This window comes from Bufo gargarizans, chromosome 1 (assembly GCF_014858855.1).
Source record: "Bufo gargarizans isolate SCDJY-AF-19 chromosome 1, ASM1485885v1, whole genome shotgun sequence".
Classification (NCBI taxonomy): domain Eukaryota; kingdom Metazoa; phylum Chordata; class Amphibia; order Anura; family Bufonidae; genus Bufo; species Bufo gargarizans.
In genome coordinates, this window is record NC_058080.1 from 610,755,445 (window position 1) to 610,780,770 (window position 25,326).

Sequence of the window (25,326 nt, forward strand, 5' to 3'; positions counted from 1 at the left end):
TAAGTCAAAGCGTTTTAAAGTTATCAGCACTTAAGGCCTGGTCCTTAAGGTGAAATAGGGCTGTGTCCTTAAGGGGTTAAACACTCTACCTGGGAAGGGCGCTGAACAGGAGCAACTGCCAAAGCTAGCGCCGGGGTAGAACCCCTACCTGAGGGGGATGCCCCACTGCAGCAACTACGAACTCGAGCACTAGCGTAAAAGCTACACCTGTGGAGGAGAACACGCTGTAGTAGCTAAACCAGAGTGCCAACATAACCACTTTCCCAGATAAAGAGGAGTGGGGGATAGAGAATACAGAGTCAGTGAAACACTTGACTCGCTGGAATGTATTCACCATATTATGTGCAATGGCGTATGCAATATCATGACCGACTGGAACAGTGGAGGCCCATGGAGATGAGGGGTCTCTAGGACACAAGTGTTGCTAGGTAACCCCCTAAGAAGACAGAGGATGTCATAATCATGCCCCAAACCAGCACCGAAAAGAAAAGAAGGATACAATGTGGAGATAGCCACCTGGCGGCACCCATATACCACTAGATGAAGAGTATCGGGCACCCGCGGGTACCGCCTGTTGCCACGCCCCACTTGAGAAAGCCACCTATGGAAGGGGCTTATGCATACGGCAGGTACTGAACCCAGTGGAGATGCAATTCCGCCACCTACAGAAGGGGGAATGCATACGTCCAGCACTGAAACCAGTGTTATTGTACTTAGTCTACCTATGGCAGGGGACAATGTATAAGGCAGGTACTGTATCCCGTAGTAGTGCAATTACTCCGCCTATGAAAAGGGGTAATGTATACGACAAGTACTGCTGGTTACCGTAGACGCAATCTTGGGAGAGTCTGAATCCCCCTCCCCTTTGGACTGACCCTCTCCAGGGAGGGAGGGTGTGTCTGAGTGTGGCCCAGGGAGGAAGGGTGGGGGTGCGGAGATATCCAAGGAGGAAAAATGTCATGCTGTGGTTCGCTTGCGCGTAGGTCTACCCCTCAGAGTCTCGCCCCTGGCAGTTGCGGACTGCGCAGGTGGAGACTTATCAACCAAACTACCCAGAGGGTGGAATGGGAACTTCTAGAGATCCAACCACCGGATTGCACAGGCGGTGCATTATCAATCAAACGACCCCGGAGGGTGGATTGGGAAGTTCCAGAGGTCCTCCACCGGATTGCGCAGGCGGTGCATTCTCAATCAAACGACCCCAGAGGGTGGATTGGGAAGTTCCAGAGGTCCTCCACTGAATTGCGCAGGTGGAAAATTAACAACCAAACGACCTAGGAGGGTGGATTGGGACTTCCAGAGGTACTCCATTTGAATGCACAGGTGGAGAATTATCAACCAAACGACCCAGGAGGGTGGATTTGGAACTGTCAGAGGTCCTCCATTGGATTGCGCAGGTGAAGGATAATCAACCAAACGGCCCCAGAGGGCGGATTGGGAATCCTTCAGGGGTCCTTCACTGTATTGCGCAGTTGGAGAGTTATCAACCAAACAGCCGCGGAGAGCGGATTGGGAAACTATGCAATGTCCTCCTGTGTCCGGAATACAGCATGGGCCCAGTCTGGTATCGCACAGTCTTAGTGGTTCCACGGTGATTTGGGCTGAGGGGGATAGGGCCCGAATGGATGTAAATGTTTCTTATTTTCTTTATGAAACTGGGATGCCCAGCCTCAAGTGGATAAGAGGCAGGAAGGGGTTAAATTCTGCAATATTCAAGCAAATTGCACTGTATATCTAAACCCCTGATAATCCAGAGCCGGCCTAACAGAAGTGGCTGGCCAGGAAGGGTTAAAAGTGATTTGAAGACTGGGGGCGGCGCTCAGCGGGCTTCTGGGGAAAGGGGACAGCTAGGCGGGAAGAAGTCTCGCCAGCCCGCCGCTCCCCCCTCTCATACCAGGGGATGAAAGTTGCGGCCTAGTATGCCGTGAAGCCGGGGCCTAAAGTTTTGATGCACGGCCGCCCGGGATGCCGGAGGATAGAAGGACCTGGAGCGGTGCGCGAAGTGCACACACTGGCCGGGATGCAGCCGGAGTCCCCCATGTTAAATAAGTGCCAGTGCAGGCATTAACCCTTTTGGAGTGGCGCGCCCGAAAAGGGCGGATTATGGCGTTGGATATCGGGGAGCGGGAAGCCTCATCCGCTCCCCCTCCACCTGCTCGGCCGCCCAATGTGAGCCGGAGAACATGGTCATTAACCCCCATGTGCCCGAGTCACCGTTGGCACAGGGGGGGGGGGGGGTGAGGGGGCCTGCCTTTAGAGGTCCTTGGCTACTATAAGTGGAGCCCGGTGCCTATTAACCTTATAGACCCCTTAGAACAATTGCCGCCAAAAGGGGAGGTAGGGGGAAGAGGGTTAACCTAGTCCCGTGTACTCACCTCATCTTCATCATCTTCTCTTCACCCTCCCTAAGTTGACCCGCAAGGTCACCTTTTCCAGCAGGGTCACCTCCTCAGCAGCTGGCAATTAAGTGGCAGGAGTCTGGTATGGCGGGAGGGTCTTTTTCTTTGGCGGACCTTGGTGACCCCTTGGCTGGTGGTAAGCAGGGGAACCAGGCTTCCCTGGATCCTCCTTTTGCTTCTGTGAGGCGGTCCAGCGGTGAGGGACTCCGACACTGGCCTTGCTCCCCGAGATAACAGAGATGCTGGGCGACTCTGTTTACCAAACCTAAAAGGGAAAAGGAAAAATCAAATGAAGAAACCACTCTGCTTAAGGCAGGGAGTTCTGCCTCCCACGGACACTAAGCTAAAACTGATATGCTCTCTCCTGGCTGGAGGGGGTATAGCCTGCAGGGGAGGAGTTAACAGTTCTAGCCTTGTGTCGCCCAAGCCGCAGCAAGCTATACCCACGGTCCTGTGTCCCCCAATGATAACGAGCGAGAAATTCACTGTTTTCTAAATTTGAATCTCTCTGCTTTTAAGACAGATAGTGATGCCTCATAACATATTCATTAATTAACATTCCCTATATATCTACTTTATGTTGGCATCATTTTGGTAATTTTATTCTTTTAGGACATTAGAAGGTTTAGAATTTTAGAAGCAATTTTTGATATTTTTAGGAAAATTTCCAAAGTCAACTTTTTTAAGGACCATCTCAGTTCTGAAGTCACTTTGTGGGGCTCACATAATAGAACCAACCCATAAATGACCCTATTTCAGAAACGACACCCCTCAAACTATTCAAAACTGGTTTTAGAAATGTTGTTAACCCTTTAGGTATTCCATAGGAATTATAGCAAAATAGAGGTGAAATTTCAAAGTTTAACTTTTTTTGCAGATTTTTCATTTTAATAATTTTTTTCCTGGAACACATCAAGGGTTAGCAACAAAACAAACCTTAATATTTATTACCCTGATTCTGCACTTTGCAGAAACACCCCATATGTGGTCGTATACCGCTGTTTGGGCACACGACAAGGCACAGAAGGCAAGGAGCGCCATATGGTTTTTGAAGGGCAGATTTTGCTGGAATAGTCTTTGGGCACCATGTTGCATTTGAAGAGACCCTGAGGTTCCCCCACAGTCAAAACCCCCTAAAAGTGACCACATTTTGTAAACTACACCACCCAAGGAATTTTTAAGGGGTGTAGTGAGCACTTCACTCAACAGCTGTTTCATAGAATTGTTTATATTTGGGTGTGAAAATGAAAAATGCATTTTTTTTATTTAACAAGAAAATGGTGCTTTAGGCCCAAACTTTCTTTTTCACAAAAGATAACAGGAGAACATCCCCCCCACAATTTTCTACCCACTTTCTCCTGAATACAGTAACACCCCAACTGTGGTCGTAAACTGTTATTTGGGGATACACCAGGGCTCAGAAGGGAGGGAGCGGCCTCTGGATTTTCTAACATGGAATTTTCTGTCAGGGTTTTTAAGAGCGATAACTTTTTATTATTTTTTGTTGAATGAGCTTGTATGAGGGCTTATTTTGTGTGGGACAAGCTTGGGCACCATTTTGGGGTGCATTTGGCTTTCTGGTTGTTTTTTATCTCATTTTATGGGAGGTGAAGTTACAAAAAAACTGGTGTCATTTTTCTATTTTTGTTTTATACCGTTTACTTGATGGGGTAGATCATGTGATATTTTTGTAGATCCGGTCGTTACGGACGCAACTATACCAAATATGTTTTGTTTTTTAAATTTTTGCGTTTTACACAATAAAAACACTTTTAGAAAAAAATTATGGTTTTGTGTTGAGCCATATTTTTTTCATTTTTCTAGCTATAGTCGTGTGAGGTCTTGTTTTTTGCGGGATGAGGTGACATTATTATTGCTACCATTTTGGGGTACATACAACGTTTTGATTGACTGATATGTTTTTTGTGAAGTGAGGTGACTAAAAAAAGCAGTTTTGGCATAATTTTTATTTGTTTTTGTTTTTTACACCGTTCACTTGATGGGGTAGATCATGTGATATTTTTGTAGAGCCAATTGTTACAGACATGGCGATACCAAATATGTCTATTTTTTTTTTTTTTATGTTTTACACAATAAGAGCATTTTTTGAAAAAAAAATCATGTTTTTGTGTTGCAATTTTCTTAGAGCCATATTTTTTTTTCTGGCTATGGGTGCTCATTTTTTTGCGGGATGAGGTGACGTTTTTATTGCTACCATTTTGGGGTACATACGACTTTTTGATTGATTAACATTCTGTTTTTTGGGAGGTAAGCTAACAAAAAAATCTGTTTTGGCGTAATGTTTATTTTCTTTTTACGGCGTTCACCTGAATGGGTAGATCATATATTATTATTATTATAGAGCTAAATCACATAGAAGAGAAAAGACAGCTCTCACCTGCTCCTCTTTGCCGTGAGCACGGAACCAGCTCCTGGACGCGGCTGACTTGTATATTCAAAAACAAAACGTAGAATCCAGCTCAATCTTGTAGCAAAAAGGAATACTTTATTAAAGCGATAAAAACTTTCAGTACAGGACAGTCTCGTCTACGCGTTTCAGACCTTTAGTTTTCGGTCCTTACTCATGAGATTCAACGTTTTGTTTTTGATTATTATAGAGCTGGTCGCTGTGGACGCAGTGATACCAATCATGTCTATTTTATTATTTTTCTTCTATTTTTAAAATTTTTAACGGATTTGGGGGGATTTTTTTTTTTAAACACTTTATTTAATACAAGACCTCTGGGGAACATTTAACTTCTTCTTTTTTTTTTACTCTTGATTTCTCCTGTAACTGGGGCTGACATAGTAGCCCCAGTTACAGGGGCAATACAGCCCCCAGAGGGGCTGTACAGAAGAGTCCAACGCTGTACAGCCTCAGTGCAGGTCTGATCGTGGTCTATGGAAGACCCGACAGCTACTGCACTATCCCAGCCCCGGCGGTCACATGAGTACCGGGCCGGGACAGGAAGCGGCATAGCGCTGAGTACTGAGTATACAGTGATCTAGAAGGCAGGGACACCCAGGAACGGTCCCTGCCTTCTCTCTGGGGTGCCCTGTCACTGACAGCGGGCTCCCCCACTTGGCAGCTGCATGATTAGCATGTAGCTGCGATCTCTGAAAGGATGTTCCAGAACATCCATTCAGAGAAAAACTGGACCGCCCAGGACGTTTATAGTCAATGGGCGGTCGGGAAGTGGTTAAAAACCTATGGATGGACAATATCAGTGGGATTTTTTTGTACACCAAGCTGCACCTCTAACTATTCCTAATGCTTAGCTATACACACTGCCTGGTCCCCTTAATGCCCCACATATAGTAAAAATACCACCGTAGTGCCTCCATCACAGTAAATGTACCCCCATAATGCCCAACACCATAAGAATGTTCGCTTAGTGCCCCTTAGACAGTATGATGCACATTTAGTGCCCTGACATAGTATGATGCCCCTTTACTGCCCTGATGATCCCCTCCTATTGCCTACCTGCATAGTATGATGCCTCTAAGTGCTCCTACACAATAGATGCCCTCACAGTAGAATGTTCTCACACAGTGTGACGTCATCTAATGTGCCTCAACACAGAGTGATACCTCTAAGTGCCCCTGACACAACTGAATACTCACCACAAGCCCCCTCACTGTGGTCTGTTCTCATAAATACCTCAGACACAGTGTAATGTCCCCTTAAGTTCCCCAACACAGAGTGATGCCCCCCTTAAGTGCTCCCCGCAGAGTATGATCCCCCCACAAGTGCCCCTACACTGTATGAGACCCCTTTACATGGTCCATTACAGTTATGCTTCTCTTAGCAACCATCCGTGAAAAATGCATTGCATCTGCAGTTGCTTGCGGATGCAATGCGATTTTCACGCTGCGCCGTTCACTTCTATGGGGCCAGCATTGCGTGAAAAAAAAACGCAGAATATAGAACATATTGCGATTTTTCACGCAACGCACAAGTGATGCGTGAAAATTACTGCACATGTACACAGCCACATTGAAATTAATGGGTCTGGATTCTGTGTGGACGCAATGCATTCACATCACGCATTGCACCTGCGTGGAATACTCGCTCGTTGGAAAGGGGCCTTACTCCATTGACTCTAATGTAAGTTGCGCACAACACGCAACTCACCTGAGATTACAGTTGTAAAATAGTCGCCATGTAAGCTAAACCCTCAGGCCCCTTCACACGGGCATCATGGGTGAGGGCCGAATGTGTTCAGGGTGTATTGCGGGAAAACCACGCGAGTAGGCACGCAATTTCAGTCAGTTTGTCCGCGATTGCGTTCCGATGTTCAGTTTTTTCCGTGCAAGTGATGCGTGAAAATCACCGTTCATCAGCACAGCCCCATTGAAGTGAATGGGTCCGGATTCAGTGCCGGTGCAATGCGTTCACCTCACGCATTGCAGCGGCGCAGAAAACTCGCCCGTGTGAAAGGGGCCTTATTGTTTGTATTAAGGGAGGTTGAGGTCTGTATTTTTAGGGGATATGCTCTGCGGTCTGTATTATAGGGGATCTGGTTTGGGGTTTGTGATTTTATGGGGTTTAGGGGCTCTGGGGGTCTGTTTAGTTGTCCAGTTCATTTAGGGGTATGTACAGTGGGATGCGAAAGTTTGGGCAATCCTGTATAAATCGTTGGTTGTTACGATAAAAAATGTCTTGTAAATATATCATATAGGAGACACACACAGTGATATTTGAGAAGTGAAATGAAGTTTATTGGATTTACAGAAAGTGTGCTATAATTGTTTAAACAAAATTAGGCAGGTGCATACATTTGGGCACCACAAAAGAGAAATGAAATCAATATTTAGTAGATCCTCTTTAGCAGAAATTACAGCCTCTAAACGCTTCCTGTAGGTTCCAATGAGAGTCTGGATTCTGGTTGAAGGAATTTTGGACCATTCCTCTATACAAAACATCTTTAGTTCATTCAGGTTTGATGGCTTCCGAGCATGGACAGCTCTCTTTAAGTCACACCACAGATTTTCAATTATATTCAGGTCTGGGGACTGAGATGGCCATTCCAGGAACGTTGTACTTGTTCCTCTGCATAAATGCCTTAGTGGATTTTGAGCAGTGTTTAGGGTCGTTGTCTTGTTGAAAGATCCAGCCCCGGCGCAGCTTCAGCTTTGTCACTGATTCCTGGACATTGGTCTCCAGAATCTGCTGATACTGAGTGGAATCCATGCGTCCCTCAACTTTGACAAGATTCCCAGTCCCTGCACTGGCCACACAGCCCCGCAGCATGATGGAACCACCACCATATTTTACTGTAGGTAGCAGGTGTTTTTCTTGGAATTCTGTGTTCTTTTTCCTCCATGCATAACGCCCCTTGTTATGGCCAAACAACTCAATTTTAGTTTCATCAGTCCACAGCACAAAATTAAGCTGGCTTGTCCAAATGTGCTTTAGCCCACCCCAAGCGGCACTTTTTGTGCTGTGGCGGAGAAAAGGCTTCCTCTGAATCACTCTCGCATACAGCATCTCCTTGTATAAAGTGCCCCGAATGGTTGAACGATGCACAGTGACTCCATCTGCAGCAAGATGATGTTGTAGGTCTTTGGTGCTGGTCTGTGGGTTGACTCTGACTGTTCTCACCATTCGTCGCTTCTGTCTATCCGAGATTTTTCTTGGTCTGCCACTTCGAGCCTTAAAGGGCTTCTGTCACCCCACTAAAGTCATTTTTTTTTGTGCTAGTTACATTCCTTATAGTGCGATATATAAAAATATAATGGTGTTACTTACTTTCCTTCAGCCGTTTCTTATAAAAATGAAGTTTTATAATATGTAAACAGGTCTCTACCAGCAAGTAGGGCATCTACTTGCTGGTAGCCGCCGCAAAAAAACGCCCCCTCGTCGTGTTGATTGACAGGGCCAGCCGCGATCTCCTCCTCCGGCCAGCCCTGTCAGCATTTTAAAAATCGCGCGCCTCTGTTCATTCGGCGCAGGCGCTCTGAGATGCGGAGGCTCGTCTCCTCAGAACTCCCTCAGTGCGCCTGCTTAGATGACATCACCGAAAGAGAAGACGTCATCGGTGCAGGCGCACTGAAGGAGTTCTGAGGAGACGAGCCTCCTCATCTCAGAGCGCCTGCACCGAATGAACAGAGGCGCGCGATTTTTAAAATGCTGACAGGGCCGGCCGGAGGAGGAGATCACGGCTGGCCCTGTCAATCAACACAACGAGGGGGCGGTTTTTTGCGGCGGCTACCAGCAAGTAGACGCCCTACTTGCTGGTAGAGACCTGTTTACATATTATAAAACTTCGTTTTTATAAGAAACGGCTGAATGAAAGTAAGTAACACAATTATATTTTCATATATCGCACTATAAGGAATGTAACTAGCCCCAAAAAAAAAAAAAGACTTTAGTGGGGTGACAGAAGCCCTTTAACTTGAACTGAGCCTGTGGTCTTCCATTTCCTCAATATGTTCCTAACTGTGGAAACAGACAGCTGAAATCTCTGAGACAGCTTTCTGTATCCTTCCCCTAAACCATGATGGTGAACAATCTTTGTCTTCAGGTCATTTGAGAGTTGTTTTGAGACCCCCAAGTTGCTACTCTTCAGAGAAAATTAAAAGAGGAGGGAAACTTACAATTGACCCCCTTAAATACTCTTTCTCATAATTGGATTCACCTGTGAATGTAGGTCAGGGGTCACTGAGCTTACCAAGCCAATAAAATGACAACAGTGCCCAAATGTATGCACCTGCCTAATTTTGTTTAAACAATTATAGCACACTTTCTGTAAATCCAATAAACTTCATTTCACTTCTCAGATATCACTGTGTGTGTCTCCTATATGATATATTTAACTGACATTTTTTATCATAACAACCAACGATTTATACAGGAAAATCATGACGATTAACAAGGTTGCCCAAACTTTCGCATCCCACTGTATTTATTTTGCAATGTGGCAGGACAGGTTAGCCCAGGCAACTTTTTGTAATTTTGTGCACGTGGTAGTTTAGTGACCCAAGCTTTTTTATTTGTTTGACTACCAAAATAATTTTTGTGATTTTTTTTTTTTTTTTACTTAACACTTCAGACTTTTTATTAGAATGTTTTCTTTAATGGTTTTTTAAAGGGTTTAATTTTGAGGAAAACGGCTAATTATTATTAAAAAGTTATTTTGTTTAATTATAGCTTTTTATTTCTTAAATATTAACATTTTTAATTATATTTTTTTATTTATATTTTTTTACTTAGATTTTAATTTATTTTTGGCACATAATATGTTCTGATCAGCACTGGGATTAAAGCGCTGCCTGACCATTTATATATGTGCTATCTGCACGGAGTATGTGCAGATAGGACGTATATATCCAGTGGGCAGTTGCGAAGGGTTTAACCTGTATAGTAAGAGGCATGTCCACCTACAAAGGTGGTAGCACATGCTCAGTTTCATCTTTCAACTACCAACAGCCAGATCTACTGTTAGAATCTGTGACAGGCTGAGTTCACACTTAAGTTATTTGGTCAGTTATTTCCATCAGTTAGGCTACATGTACACGACTGTATGTGTTTTGCTGTCCGCAAAAAAAAACGTATGCCATCAGTTTTTTGGGGCGGATCCATTGTAACAATGCCCAATATGGACAAGAATAGGACATGTTCTATTTTTTGTGTGTGGCTATGGAACGGACATACTGATGCGGACAGCACACGGTGTGCTGTCCGCATTTTTTGTGGACCCATTGAAATGAATGGCTCCGCATCCTATTTGCAAAAAAAACGTAATGGACTCGGAAACAAAATACGTTCGTGTGCATGTAGCCTTATTGTGAGCCAAAATCGGTAGTGAAGTCTATCTGCATCTGTTCTGTGTTTTTGACCTGCACAATAACTGATGGAAATAACTGATCAAATAACTGAAGTGTGAACTAGGCCTTGCAGGGAGGGAGGTGCAGCAGAAAGGGCACGCCCCACCGAACTCCTAGAAATTTGAGCAAAACAACTGGTGCAATGAATGGAGGTACATAGTGAGAGGTCTCCCACCAACTGCATCTTACAGGTGAACCCATCTGCTCTTTCATGCTGCCCTCAGAGAAGGCTTTCCGCACATCCATGTGCTATTCGTATATTATATGGATAGCATACTCATCCATTAATTTCTATGTGGCCATGCGCACATTCGTGTCTTTTGCAAATCTCTTTTTCCTTTCCACAAATTATAGAGTAGGTCCTATTTCTGGTCCTTAAAATTGGTTATCCAAAACTATAAAAATGTCCCCATTATGCTAGGCCCCTCACATTGAATATACTTACACCGCTCCTGGTCCCCACACCGCCGCCGCTGCTTCTCCCTGTGCGTTGGGGAAGAGCAGCTAACGGCAGATGGGGAAGAGCCTCCCTAGCGTCACCCGTGATGCTAAGGAGACATTGGATAACCCCTTTAATGTAGATAAGAATAGCCCTTTCTATTGATGGGAGTGGGAAAATACAGAATGCTCAGGGAACATATACGAGTTTAGTGCAACAGTTTTTTGCAGATCCAAACACAAACGCGGCCATGTGCATGATGCCTTAATGTGCACATTACATGTTTAACTTTGTAGTTTGTGGCCAGTGCTGCCAGCGGCTTCCCCGACCTCCAGTTGCTTATTGACAGATTTCTCCCTATTATTATTTATAAGGAGAAACATGTCAATCAGTTTAACATGTAGATACCTAATAATGGGTGCTTATAAGTGACAGACTCCTGAAACCAGTGTGTCTGTCTGTACTTTATGCCGCCCTGAAAGAGGCCAGCATAAAGGACCTGGCAGGTTCCCTCTGACACTGTCATTTGCCGTATGAAATATATTTAAGGGGTTTTCACATATGCCCCCATTGTCTGATAGGTGCGGGTCTCACCTCTGGGACCTACACCAAGAAAGCTGCCCCGAAGGTTTTGGACGGCGCACTGCGCCTGCGCATAGTTTTTGGCATAATTGTTGGAATAATTTAAAGGGTTATCCAAAATATAAAACATGCCCCCCAATGCCTGGGCCCCTCATATAGATTATACTCACTCTGTTCCCCGGCACCCCCGTCGCTCCAGATCCCTGCATGTCTGCGTCACCCTCGATACTAGGGAGTCTTCTATTAGCCTGCTATTAGCTGCTCCCCTCATCGCCAGATGTTTGGATCCGCATGACGGGGAGATGCAGCAGCGGCTGTGCGGGGAACCAGAGGGACACGGGTGCCTGAGAACAGGGTGAGTATAATCTATATGAAAGGCCCTGGCATTGGGGTTCATTTTTTATAGTTTGGATAACCCCTTTAAGTATCTATGTCCACACTTAAATAAGATATGATATTGGGGGAAACAGAATGGCATCAGTAGTGTTGATAGGTACAGTGGGAGCAGTGAGTACAGTGCACCTTGTGCTGGCTCTGTACTCACCGCTCTCTAGTGTTTGTCTGCTGGCGCCGCATGCTGGGCTGTGACCTGCGCACAGTGTGTGGATGTTGGCACTCTCTTTGACCTCACTCTGTGTGACGTCGGGTTAAAGCACAGCGTGGCAGGAAGAGCGCTGAATCTCATTAGTGGCGGCGGAAGAGAGGTGAGTTGATTTTTTTAAAAATCTGAGGTCTGATTGGGGGTCTTATTAATATTGGGGTATTTATCTGCGGTCTGATTGGGGGTCTTATTAACATTGGAGGTATGAACTGAGGTCTAATTTGGGGTATTATTAACACCGGGGGTCTGATCTGAGGCCTGATTGGCAGTTTTATTAACAATGGGGGTCTGAGCTGAGGTCTGATTAACATTGGGGGTCTGAACTGAACTGAAGTCTGATTAAGGCCTCATACGTGAAAATCCGTATGTGTGAATGTGGCCTAACATTGAGGGATCTGATTGGGGGTCTGAACTGGCATCTTATAGGTAAAAATACGGTACATTTAATAGAATTATTAAATATGTAAAAATATCTCTAGATATTAACACAATGGTTTCCAGTATATTTTAATTTGCTCTAGTGAAATATGAGTGTCGCGTTTTAAATTCTCAATAGCATCACCATGGTAATAGCATTAGCCATCCACCAATCGAATTGCTCGGCTTCAACATATTAATATCAATAGCCATCCAATAGAATTGCTTATTTTGAATTTATAAAACAAAAAAGGTCGGTTGTACCTCGGTGAGCAGTGAAGATGGACTTCTCCCGGCTCTGCTCAGCAGGATCATTGTGCAGATCATGGCGTCATATCGTAGATAAGTTCTCTTTATCTCAGTGAAATGATTGTTTATTATGCATATAGTAGATATGGAGTCCTTCATTCATATTAATAGACGGAGAAGTGGCCACCCACAAGATGATTTCATATGTTCCTTCTACCCTGATAAATGAGGGGCAGGGTTGTGGGCTATCTGATCAGTGATGTAACCCAATATTACCCACTTCCTCCATATTACATGTGAGCATGTCAGGCTGTACGGAGAGAGTGCCTTAATCAGGTTCTGATTAAGGCGCTCTCTCCCTAAGGAGAGCTAGTACCCCCCTAACCCTGACAGGCCTCTCACCCAGTCAAGCCAGTACTCTCTGCTCTGCACTGATGAGGGGCAATCACCCAGAAACAGCTGTCTGCAGATGAGATGCTGGCTTATTTAATATCCAAGTCATGTCTCAAGGCTTAGTTAAAGAGCTGAACACTGACTTATAGGATAGCTGCCTTATATCTGGTGGCATTAGAGGCGGAGCTTGTTAAGAGCTCATTGGCATCCCTTTCCTGTCAGGCTGTATTCACACTTGCAGAACAGAAACTGCGATTCATAGCTGATTCCTCACATGGTGATATCACCAGCATCTATCGGTCCTCACTGACTTATGATAAGGGACGTCAGGATCTGCTGAAGTGTCCGTCTGTATGAAAGGAACAATGGTGCTCTATGCAGCAATAGTTTTTCTATCAAGTATCTTATGGAGTCTCCTCTGCAGGTGTGAACACAGCCGTACACAGGATCACACTGGAGGCACAAGAAGTAAGACTAGTGTACAGATATAGCGCTGATGCTGTATGTGCGGCTCCTTGCTGCCCGATCATACAGACAATGTTATCACAGATGTATACACCATGATACATGCAGACACACAGAGCAGCAGTTTATGTTTATGGTGGGCATTATAGGGCCACCTTTCAGTAAAGTTCTACCTGGAAGAACGAGGAGGGAGGCAGTCATCTCATCTCCCCACTCTGAGAAATGTTTTTTTTTTCCACAATAATGCCTCTTGTACATTGTCTTATTATCTTTTAGGAGAAGGAGACACCTATGTCATTTCCCATAAAAAATTACTTGCTGGTTGAATAAAAGTAACTTTAAGTCAAAATTTGCCAGGGGTATGAATAATTATGGGCAGCACTGTAAGCCCGCTTCCTGGTCCTCCAATAGATCATTTGCATAAAAATAAAAGTGCTAATTTCTCCTGAACGCAGGCACCTACTCTACTACAAAAGGGATTGTTTTACTCAGCTTCATCAACCCTACTAGGCTATATGCCTGACTGCATAGGGTTGATCATGGCGACAGAGCTGCTTTAAATATTCTTTATTATTTATTTCCAAATACCTTTCTATAGTTATAATGGCTCTTTCTGTCTGGGGAGCAATCATTAGAGAAAAGAAAATGGCCGCCTTCCTATTAATACACACAGATCCTGTCCTAATCACACAGCAGGAAAAGTTACTTCAGGACACTGAGCTAATGAGCTGCCTCATCCTCCTCTGTGCTTGTCAAGGATTATTATCCTATATACAGTTTAATATGATCTTCAGCTGAATTTTGTAGAAATGGAGTTCACATGGAGGACAAGCTGAAGTATAATAAAGTAATAATTAAAAGGCTTTTCTGAGATTTTAATACTGACGACCTATCCTCTGGATGGGTCATCGGTATCTGATCCTGTGAGCGCCGCAGCCTTCTCTCAGCTTACCATAGTGCTGTACATTGTATAGTGGCTGTGCTTGGTATCGCAGCTCAGGCCCATTCACTTCAATGGGGCTGAGCTGCTCCTAGGCCACGTGACACATAAACGTGATGTCACACGGCCTAGGCGAGGCTGAGAGAAGGCCGCTGAGCTGTCAGGAGGCCCACAGCTGATCGGCAGGGATCCCAGCTGTCAGACCCCCAATGATCGGTAAAAAAAAAAAAAAACAGTCATTTTCAGTCATTTTATTTTGTAAATTCCTGGAGAACCCCTTTAACAACAGTCTGTAAATTGTCGTGTAGAATTTTAGCTGTCCCGGGGCTTCCTTGTCAGATTTTTCATTTCATGATGCTCCAAATGTTTTCTATTGGTGACAGGTCTGGACTGCAGGCAGGCCAGCTCAGCACCTGGACTCTTCTTCTGTGAAGGATGCAGTATGTCTTCCTGAAATATCCAAAGCCTTTCCTGAAGAAACTCACCTGGATGGGACCGTATGGCCCAGAGAAGACGGAGGCGTTTCTGGATGGGATTGACACGTGGCTTCTTCTTAACTGCCATTTTGGGATTCTACAGCAAACTGTGTTCACAGACAATGATTTCTGGAAGGGCTCCTGAGCCCATGTAGTGATTTCCAGTACAGAAGCATCCTACTTGAGGGCCATCATGAGCATCCAGTATTGACTGATGGAGTTCTCCACATTCTCTGATTTTATGAACTGGAGATGGTGGGGTATTCAAAGTCTTACACGATTTACGTTGGGGAACGTTTTCCTGAAATTGTTCCACAATGTTTAGATTGGTGAACCTCTGCTCATCGCTGCTTCTGACTCTGCCTCTTTAAAATGCTCTTTCTATACCCAGTCATGGGTATACTCCTCCCTCAATTACTCCTCTGGCTGTTATTTTTATTAGTATTTTATATAAAAGTTGTATATCCCAACCAACTTTTTTGAGTATTACACCCAAGTTTTAAGGCTAGTTTCACACTAGCAGCAGGGGACTCCGGCAGGCTGTTCGGGTGGGTAAACAGCCTGTCGGATCCGTCCTGCCACTAGTTCACGCATGCCCCCGGACTGCCGCTCCGTCCCCATTGATTATAATGGGGGAGGAGTTCCGGCGGCAGCACGGCAAGAGGCAGCCGGACTAAAACTACGACATGCAATACTTTTAGTCCGGCTGCCTCTCGACGTGTGCTGCTGCCAGAACTCCACCCTCATTATAATCAATGGGGACGGAGCGGCAGTCCGGGGGCACGCGTGAACTAGTGGCAGGACGGATCCGACAGGCTGTTCCCTAATGTGAAAGTACCCTAAATAAGTTGTCCCAAGAAAAATATTCTAGTGTTCAAACCAGCACCTGGATCTGAATACTTCTGTGATTGCATGTATTATCGCTACTGAGTTATTCAGAGATCTGTGTAGCGCCACCTGCTGTTTGCCCTTGTTCTAATTCCTCTTCCTGCTCAGTGACACACGAGCACATGATCACTGCAGAAAGGACACCCCCTAAACGGCTCGATATAAATCCAGCAGAGCAATGCATGAGGAGATCTCTGGACCCATGTGAGGTACAGGGCTGGTTCTAGCTTTATTAGAGAGTTTTATTTTTGGGAGGACCTCCTTTCAGACACTGTATCCTAGCCTCCTCTACATGACTGACTGCAGAGGGTGACGGCCCGCAATCAGTCTCTCCTCCGACACCCTACGGGAACACTTGCTTCCGCCTTCTTAGTTCCGTCCAACTGGGGGGCGCAGATGACCAGCGGACTGGCAGGAAGTGTCTGGTGACGTACGTCCTGCCCGGGAAGCAGCCGCCTTCCTGAGGTGCTGGAGAGGTGGGGAGGCTGCGTGTGACGAGTGAGGATCCCCCGCTGGTGCTGTTTAGGACCCTGCTCGGCTCCCTCTCATCTCCTGGGAGAGGAGGCGGAACGGCGCCGCGCTGTGAACCGGTTGCTGGTCGGAAACGTTGCTAGTGCACAATCCCAGTTCCGGCCGAGGAAGACGATGAGTCCTGGGGAGCGGCGGCTGTAATACACTGCGAGCCAGGGCGTCCACGCTGAGCTATGGAGAAGCCGGGCCTGCAGACCGTCTACCAGGCCGTGCAGGCGCTTTACCACGACCCGGACCCGAGCGGGAAAGAGAGGGCATCGCTATGGCTGGGCGAGCTGCAGAGATCGGTGAGAGGCCTCGTGCCAGGAAGCTATGGAGGCTGCCCCGGCACAGGGGGCACTGAGCTGGGCAGCGGCTGGTGGACCTATAGGTGTCTCCTGGAGCCAGGGAGCTGTGCTGTCAGTGTGTGGGAATGCCCCTTTACAGCAGCCTAACTACTGGGCGGCAGATCAGCTGTCCCTATGCCCCTAGGGGTGTGGCACTACAGGACCATTGGGCACAGGAGTGCCACATGTAATGGGGGCAGAGGGCATGTCACCCTGTCCGCCTCCAGATATAGACAGCAGTTATACAGTCATGTGTATAGTTAAAGTCAGCCGCCATCTTTCTCCTCTAAAGCCGCCCCTTCCATCCTAGCAGTAGTCGTGACTAGCGCTGTAATAACGGGGGAAGTAGTAGTTTATATAGCGCCCACATCCACCAGTCGGGATCCCAGTTGAAAATTCCAAACTAAAGCGGTTTTCAGAGGGTTTTATACAGATGACCTTTCCTCGGGGCATGGGTATATGATCGCTGGGGGTCCGACTCCTGGCATCCCTGCCGATCAGCCATTACTAAGCACAGCACCATCCATAGGGTAGCGGCTGTGGTATAGCAATGGGCCACATGATGTCACTGACCCAGAGTAAGCTGTGAGGCGGCCGTGGTGCTCACTGATCACATACAGATGGCCTGTCCTGAGGATAAAACACTCAGAAACCCTTTTTAACATACCGCTATGTTTTTATGGCGCGCACATTTTACTGGATGCCACTGGGGTCTCCGCTGCTCTATTCCAGGGGCGCTCAACCTGCGGCCCTCCTGTTGCAAAACTACAACTTCCAGCATGCGGTAATAGCTGTAGGCTATCCAGGCATACTGGGAATTGTAGATTTGCAACAGCTGGAGGGCCGCAGGTTGGGCATCCCTGCGCTATTCCATTCTGTAAAAAAAAAAAACGGATGGATACTACTTGGCATACATTGTATCCGCAGGGCCCTGTGGTTGCATTTGGCATATGTATCAGAAGCTTTCCCTGGCATAAGCTGACGTGGATGTAACAAGAGGGCACAGCTGGTGACTTTCCGGTACGGCCGCGCAGCATGGCTGTGTCATGGCGATGTATCTCACGGCTGTACGGGCCACAGCAGGCAATAATTAGAATAATGAAAACCGCACTGTTCGGTCGGTCTATATTAATTGCAGCACGGCCGTTAACAATACAGACGGACTAAACAGTGGGGTCTTCATTAGTTTAATGGGAACTGCCTGCGCCGTGTGATTGTACCCTTAATCTTGAACATTTGCCCACCTTAGTCTAATGTGGCTGCAAATTGTGAACAGATTAGGTAAGACTGAATATTTAGCTTCTTATACATGGTGCTAAATCTGGCCGGGGGCCAAGCCCCTAGGGTGGGCAGGATGAATGGAAATCGAGTTGCATAAACCAGTTACCAGCAGTATCTGAGACGACCTCCATATAAAGTGCAGAGTGATGTGACGGGTTAGTGCGGTATATAGATAGTCCCCTATTCAGCAGGTTCCTGACGCTTGGAGAACTCTGCAGTAATGTGGGCACCTAATCTTTGTCAGCCCGGGGTGTGGATCGGTTAGAGCATTCATATCCTGTATCCAGAATGCAATCCGTTTTACATTCATTGCGGTTGCTCAGGAATACAACCGTGATCTGGTCAGTCGGGACCCATTGCTTGACTTTCTTTCCCTGTCTCCTCCATAGGTGTTCGCTTGGGAGATCTCGGACCAGTTGCTGCAAATTCATCAGGATGTGGAGTCTTGCTACTTTGCAGCACAAACCATGAAAATGAAGATCCAAACCTCGTTCTATGAACTGCCCGCAGACTCCCATGCTTCCCTGCGGGCCTCCTTGTTGTCTCATATACAGAACCTGAAGGACATGTCACCTGTCATCGTAACTCAGGTACTATAGCATGTAGACAACCTAATCGCTTCTGTCTCTCAAAATCTGGTGGTGTGCGAGACTGAGCACAATTCGATCTATGCTTTCACACGGTCAGGTACATCATGTCTGTCCAGCCATTGTAACTGCCAACTTCCTTTTATGTAGCCTCCCTTCAAAAAACAACAACCACCTTGTTCTATTGACTGCTTATAGCATTGGGACTAAGACATCTAAAATAATCCCACAGGTACAGTTTGTGTATTTGAAAATGTAGATTCATTTCAGGACACAATTCAAGCTGATTTCCACCCCTAAAATTGGCATAAATCAGCAATACAGGCTAATGCCCATGGCGTTAGTACTTGGTGTTACTGTGTTTTCCCCTGGGAGCAATGGTTTTAGTGGCGAATGCCTCTGATATGGCACGCAGACATGCTCATTGATAAAGTTCGAAGAAACAACTATTTGTCAAAAATCTTCTGAATATTTGTCTTTGGAAATAATCAGTGACAGTAGCCATTTGTCCCATAGGCTCAAAGCAGTCCTGCCTGATAAGTGTGGTCCAGGTCTTCTGACATCGGGATATGTATGCGTTTAGTTTAGCTGATGAATTCAAGGTCAAGTAGTTCTGAACAAGAACTGTGTGTCTCCAGAATATACTAGTACACGTGGTCCCATGGCCTAAGCGCATATCAGTATTTTTTAAGTGAAGGGGGCTGGGCAGAAATACTTAGCAACAGCTGCTATCCAATGGACGGCGCTCCCTGGAATAATGGGGGTGCCAGGTGTCGCAGCGCTGCCAATCTGATAATAGATTACCTATTCTGGAGGATAGGTCATCAATATTAAACACAGACATCCCCTTTAACCTCTTAATGACGACTGTCGTATTTGTACGGCAGACGTCTGGAGTTTTAAACATGGCACCATAGCCGATGGGTTCCTGCTGTTTTAAACAGCCGTATCTCCAATCCCGGACATTTAACCTCTGATGGCTTGGTCAGTTTTGACCATGGCATCTGAGAGGCTTTTCCCGCGAGCACTGGGCTGAGGTCGCAACGACTCCCCCGTTCGCTGTGTTGGCCTTGAGTCTTAATTTGCAGTGGTAATTTATTGCGGTCTTTGGGGAGAAGCAATCAGATGATCGCATGTTCAAGTCTCCCAGGGGGACTTAACTTTTTTTTTTTTTTTTTATGAAAATTCTGATCAACCCATTCCCCATATTAAAAATAAACAATAAAAAAATAAAGATCATTGGTACAGTTTATACATTGCCGCATCCCAAAATGCCCGAGATATTAAAGTATAAACTATACGGATCGCTCTCTGCTTGGGGCGGCGATGACAGACTTCTCATCAAACAGGGGCTTTTCAAGCTCAAACGGTGCTTTATTTGTCACACAGCACATCAAACTTCCAAGTTTGGTGTCATTTGGCCAGACGAACACAGTTCCAGTGTCACACCACAAAATAAACCAGCCTTGCCCGTCTAGGCTCTCACTAATACACAATACTTGCCTATCTCACCTATAGGTCCCTGTTCACATTGGGAAATCTGGTAACTTTATTCTGTAAGAGTGTAATGTTTTGACTGACTATCTAATTTGCCATGTGTAGCAGCATATTTGTTATTGCGAATTGTTCATAGTATTGTACAATAAAAATTATTTTACAACACATTGGGAAATCTGGTTTCACACAGCCATACGGTCCAGCAGGCGCCTGACTGTGACCAACACAACACATTGGGGTCTCGGCCCACAAGTCCTCCTGACTGTGACCATGCTATATCTTGGGGGGATATGGTCCAACAGTCCTCTCGACAATCCTCTCCAGGTGTCACCAGGCCACCCAAATTTAGGCTTTACCCAGCCTTGTGGCCCTCCTGGCTGGGACTACAAGGAGCCTCTGCAGGCTTCCTTCTCAACTCCTCCCCACTTGCACTGAGGATTGATTTATCCCCCAGTGATTATCACAGTTGGCCTATACCTGTTGTGGACAGACTCCCAGTCCAAAGAACTTAACAAACCATCTCCAGCAAGCAAACACATCTCTGGATTTCTGCTACCTCGCCCAACTAAGCTGGAGACCAGGTGAGATATACACCCCCTCCAAACCTCTGCGGTACACTTCAACACAAAACGTGAACGCCTTAACGGGGAAAAAAATCTAAATGGACAATTTAAATTTTTTGTTTTCATTGCTTCTCCTTCCATACAAAATTTGGATAATAAGTGATCTATAAATAAGAAAAATAAGTTATGGGGATCAGAATATGGAGAAGCAAAGAAAAAATAATAATCTCAATGGGGCCGCAGCAGCGCTGTGAGTACGGGAAGGAGCGCATATTGCTGACATGCAGGACTCTTAGCGGAGCAGGCAGAAGCAGGAGCCCGCTCCGCTCAGCTAATCTTGGCATAGTATATGGGTACAGGGTATCCATGTGCTGTGCCAGGAGTTAGTAATCCTCCGGAGGGCACGGGCAGGAGCAGCAATATGCTCTCCTGCCTGTACTCACTGCTGTGCGGCCCCATTCATAAAGTATCTACAGCCTGTACTCCGTACACCGCGGTGTACAGAGAACTGAGTTTTAAGCACATAGGGAATGGTGCGCTTTAGGGAGGGAAAAGTGTAGTAAAAATAGATAATTCATTATAGACATAGTATTATTAGGGAGAACATATTAAAAGTTTAGATAAAGGTTTAGTTACTCTTTAAGCTATGTACATTTTTTGGGTGGCTCAAGAAACCTGTAACAAAGTACCTGGAAAGTCGTAATGGAATCCTTTTCAACTTTCTCTGATACTCCCAAGTACATTACAATCAGCAATATCTCTGTTTGCTTTAGTGATAGTTTACATCCTGGGGTTGAAAACCTGTCTGGCCCTAAGGCTTTGAGCATCCATTTTACATGGAGAAAGAGGCTAGGAATCCTGACCTGGCCCATTGTATTACGGAGGTGTTCCTCTATATGAGCCGTCCTTCTGTGGGCGAGTACAGTGACTTGCTGATGCATTATGCAATGCCTCTGGGTCCATATTAACACTCCCTAGGCACTCCATGTCATAGCCACATGGGAGTCCTGATACTCCTCAGAGCTTAGCGTTAGCAGCAGAAAACATCCGCCCTTAGGATTTCATCTTGGGTATTGTCTGTGCTGAATCCAATGTAGCAAACCCTCAGCAGTGAGAAGTGTTAGGTGTATATCTAGGTGTCCACTTACTGATTGAAAGGAAACAATGGCTTACTAGAAAGAGCTGGAAGCAGCCAAGAACGCCCCCATGTTTTATGAGCAATGTTCAACCTTCTAAATTATGGGTTCTGCGGTTTCGGCTGCACCCACTGCTAACGGGTGCATAGACAGTGCCACCCTCTCCGTGTGCTCCTGGTTTCCTAGATTTGGACTGATCAGGTATGGACTTTGCCACGGTGAATATATCCTTTGTATCTGAACAGAATGCTACAAGTTTACCGTCAAGATGTATGCAGGAGCAATAGCAATGGAGAGCTTGGTGTCCTGCAGGGTGCTATTTCAGTGGGCTGACCCCTATGTTATACCATGGTGCCAGCTAACAACCTTTAGTCCTCAGTAAAGGGCAAATAATGGACAGTTTTGGGACTGAAAATAAAGGTTGTACATGTTTGCAAAAATGGGAACTTTTTACCCTTGCACGCCATACTTGGCACTTTCCTGAGAAGTGGATGGGGTTCAGTGGGACCCAGAAAATTTACTAGAGCCAGGTGTAAATCATAGCTTAAATCTATGCCAGTTCATAGCTGGCATAGATTTGAGTTTCTGGAGCATGGAGGGCCAGAGATGTGCCCTATTAAGGGCTCACACCTCTTAATAAATGAGGCGCATCTCGTTTTATGTTATTGAATGAAGAGGTATTCCAGTTATTAGAAGTTATCTCCATCTGCCTGGATAGGGGATAACTATTAGATCTCTGGGATCCCCCACCAATCACGATAACGGGGACATTGTACCACTCAAAGCCCCCCGAATTGAACAGAGTGGCACGTCGGTCATGGGAGTTTGCTGTCACTGAAACTCCTGTAAAGATGAATGGAGCAGTAGTAAACATGCTCTGCCTGCCGCTTCATTTCAGGGGACTCCGAGGGGTACAGTGACCCTGTTCACTGGGTGGTCAATGGGAGTCTCAGTAGTAGGACCCCTCCTATGCTAATAGTTCTTCCCTATTCTGTGGATAGAATAACTTCTAACAATGAGAATACCCCTTTAAGGTAATCTGTTACTCACTGAGAAGTAGTAGACCAGGGATCAACAACCTTTGGCACTCCAGCTGATGTGAAACTACAACTCCCAGCATGCAACATGCTTCACTGTTCTTCTAACTCCCAAAGAATGATTGGGGCATTATGGGAGTTGTAGTTTCAGAACAGCTGGAGGGCCGCAGGTTGAGCATGCCTGCTGTAGGGTCCATTCACACATCCGCAAATGGGTCTGCATCCGTTCCGCAAATTTTCAGAATGGGTGCAGACCCATTCATTCTCTATGGGGACAGAAAAGATGAGGACAGCACACTTCCGGGCTGCAGCGCAAAAAATAGAACATGTCCTGTTCTTGTCCACAATTGCGGACAAGAATAGGCAGTTCTATGGGGTGTGCTGGCATCCGCAATACATTATGGACGTGTGAATGGACCCGTAGACAAACATTACCTGCCATCACTACTGCTCCGTGGATCCATGATGTCATTCCTAACTAATTGTAAAGATTCTCTGAGGAGTACTGACTGTTGTGACATACAATTTCTTTTTCCATTGTAGCTGGCTTTAGCAATAGCGGATCTTGCCCTGCAGATGGCTTCCTGGAAAGGCTGTGTGCAGACCCTTGTAGAAACGTGAGTGGCCTGCTCCTTATAGGCATGAGTGTTTTACATGTTGATGGCTACTTCCTCACCAAGCTGATGTTTTCTACAGGTATAGTAATGATGCCTCATCATTGCCCTTCCTCCTGGAGATCCTCACTTTGCTACCCGAGGAGGTGCATAGCCGGTCCCTGCGTATCGGTGCTAATCGGCGTGCTGAGATCATCGAGGATTTGGCTTATTATTCCAGCACTGTGGTTTCTCTTCTGGTATGACAATTCATTTGCAGGTGCCCCATACATATGTGGATAGGCAGTAGTGCCAGTGCAGTGATAGAAGCTCCCCAAGAGCATTAAGTGATGCCATGTCCTAGGGAAAGGGATTAACCCCTTCTTGAGTTTTACACAAGATCCTATAACACCCTTGTATTTTAAGTCTCAAATGCATTCGCGTTCTCAGTCTCAGGACTGGTGCTGTCGGACACCCACCAATCATAGTAAATGCTTTATGACATGAGTACCCCTGTAATTGGGTGTAGAAGTTATTTAGTTGCATTATTTAATAGCTATAAGATAAATGGTCTGCAGAATCTAATGTATTTGATTTCCGTCTTCTTTTGACTCTTTAGATAAACTGTGTAGAGAAATCTGTTACCAATGAAAAAATGATGATAAAGACCTTTAAATGTTTGGGCAGCTGGTTTAATTTGGGCGTCCTAGACAGCAATTTCATGGCAAACAACCGACTCTTGCTGATCCTCTTCCAGGTCCTGGTAAGCTATGTCACTCCCTTAATTAATACTTTCTGAAACCTGTATGATGTGGACTTGTCAGCTAGACAGTTTGCTACAACGTTAAAGCCGTTTTCTATGAAACCTCACTACTTAGGTGTGCGCTGTGGCGTTTATTGATACTTATCTGCTTCCCGCACCCGTGCTTCTGCTTGTCCATCTTCCGGTCCTAGTTGTTAACTGCTGGCTGGGGGTATGGACATGGTCATCTGTGTTGCTGCAGCCATTGGCCGTGAGGGAAAGATGTTATCTGCTAGTCTAATAGATGTAGAATTGGGTTAAATGTGTGAGAGCACTATTGCTCTAATAATGGGCCTAGACCACACTATATTGATCAGTGTGAGGGGCTAATTGAGTCACTGGGGGGGGGGGGGGGGGCAGGCACTCCCTGGCTGCAGTGATGGCCTAGTTGAGAGTAGGGTTGCAGCGGGTATCGAATTATCGATACCCTATCAATACTTTTGTACCGGTATCGATTCGATACCGGGATTTGACATTTACCGATACTAGGCTGCGCTACTGTACAGCCTAGTATCAGAGAACATTGCGCGCACTGCTCTCAGCGCGCTCCATGTTCTCCTCAGCAGCACAGGGGAGAAGCAGTCTCTCCCTTCCTGTGCCGCTGCTGCTGCCAATAAGAAGAGAGGGGGGCGGAGGAAGGGAGGGGCTGTGGCCACTGCGACACCAATTATGATAACTCGCCCGTTAATACAAATACAGGGTGCCTGACCTGAGGGGTTAACTGCCGCGGATCGCAGCACCCTGTCATAGAGGTCGGGGGCGGCTATGTGATTCTGTGGCCGTCCCTTGCCTCCTGTATTTGTATGAAAAGGTTACTTATGTTCATTGGTGGCACAGTGCCCCCCCCCCCCCCCCCCCCCAATCTTCCCTTAGTAATAAAAACATTGGTAGCACAGTATTATAATCATTGGTGGCAGTGGCCACAGGGTCCCCTCCCCTCCTCTTCATTCATTGGTGGTGCAGTGGCAGTTCTGATCGGAGCCCCAGCAGTGTAATCCTGGGGCTCCGATCGGTTACAATGGCAGCTAGGACGCTACTGAAGCCCTGGCTGCCATGGTAATCTCCCTGCTTCTGTGTGTACTATGCACATGGCAGCAGGGACAGTGTGAGATCCCATTCACCCGAATAGAGCTCTATTAGGGTGAATAGGGCAAGGGATGAAAAGATCCCAGGTTCTAGTCCCTAAGGGGGAAATGGTTATTAAATAAAAAGTAAGAAAAAAATATAAAGTTTAAATCGCACCCTTTCCAAATTTTACATATAAAATATATAAACGATAAATAAACATATTACA

The 25,326-nt window shown here is 45.9% G+C and overlaps 1 protein-coding gene across 2 annotated transcripts in view; it reads left to right on the top strand.

Annotated features, from left to right (window-relative positions):
- The first annotated feature begins 15,828 nt into the window (after nucleotides 1–15,828).
- TNPO3 (transportin 3) overlaps nucleotides 15,829–25,326 on the top strand; it is a 58,691-nt gene continuing 49,193 nt past the window's right edge. The window contains exons 1-5 of one of the 2 annotated variants that reach the window (XM_044275896.1): nucleotides 15,829–16,497; nucleotides 18,207–18,407; nucleotides 23,181–23,254; nucleotides 23,334–23,490; nucleotides 23,850–23,993. In XM_044275896.1, the coding sequence (XP_044131831.1) occupies nucleotides 16,384–16,497; nucleotides 18,207–18,407; nucleotides 23,181–23,254; nucleotides 23,334–23,490; nucleotides 23,850–23,993 (690 nt within the window). In that variant the 5' untranslated portion in view covers nucleotides 15,829–16,383. The remainder of the gene's footprint in view (nucleotides 16,498–18,206; nucleotides 18,408–23,180; nucleotides 23,255–23,333; nucleotides 23,491–23,849; nucleotides 23,994–25,326) is intronic. The other variant, XM_044275897.1, reaches the window with a different exon arrangement.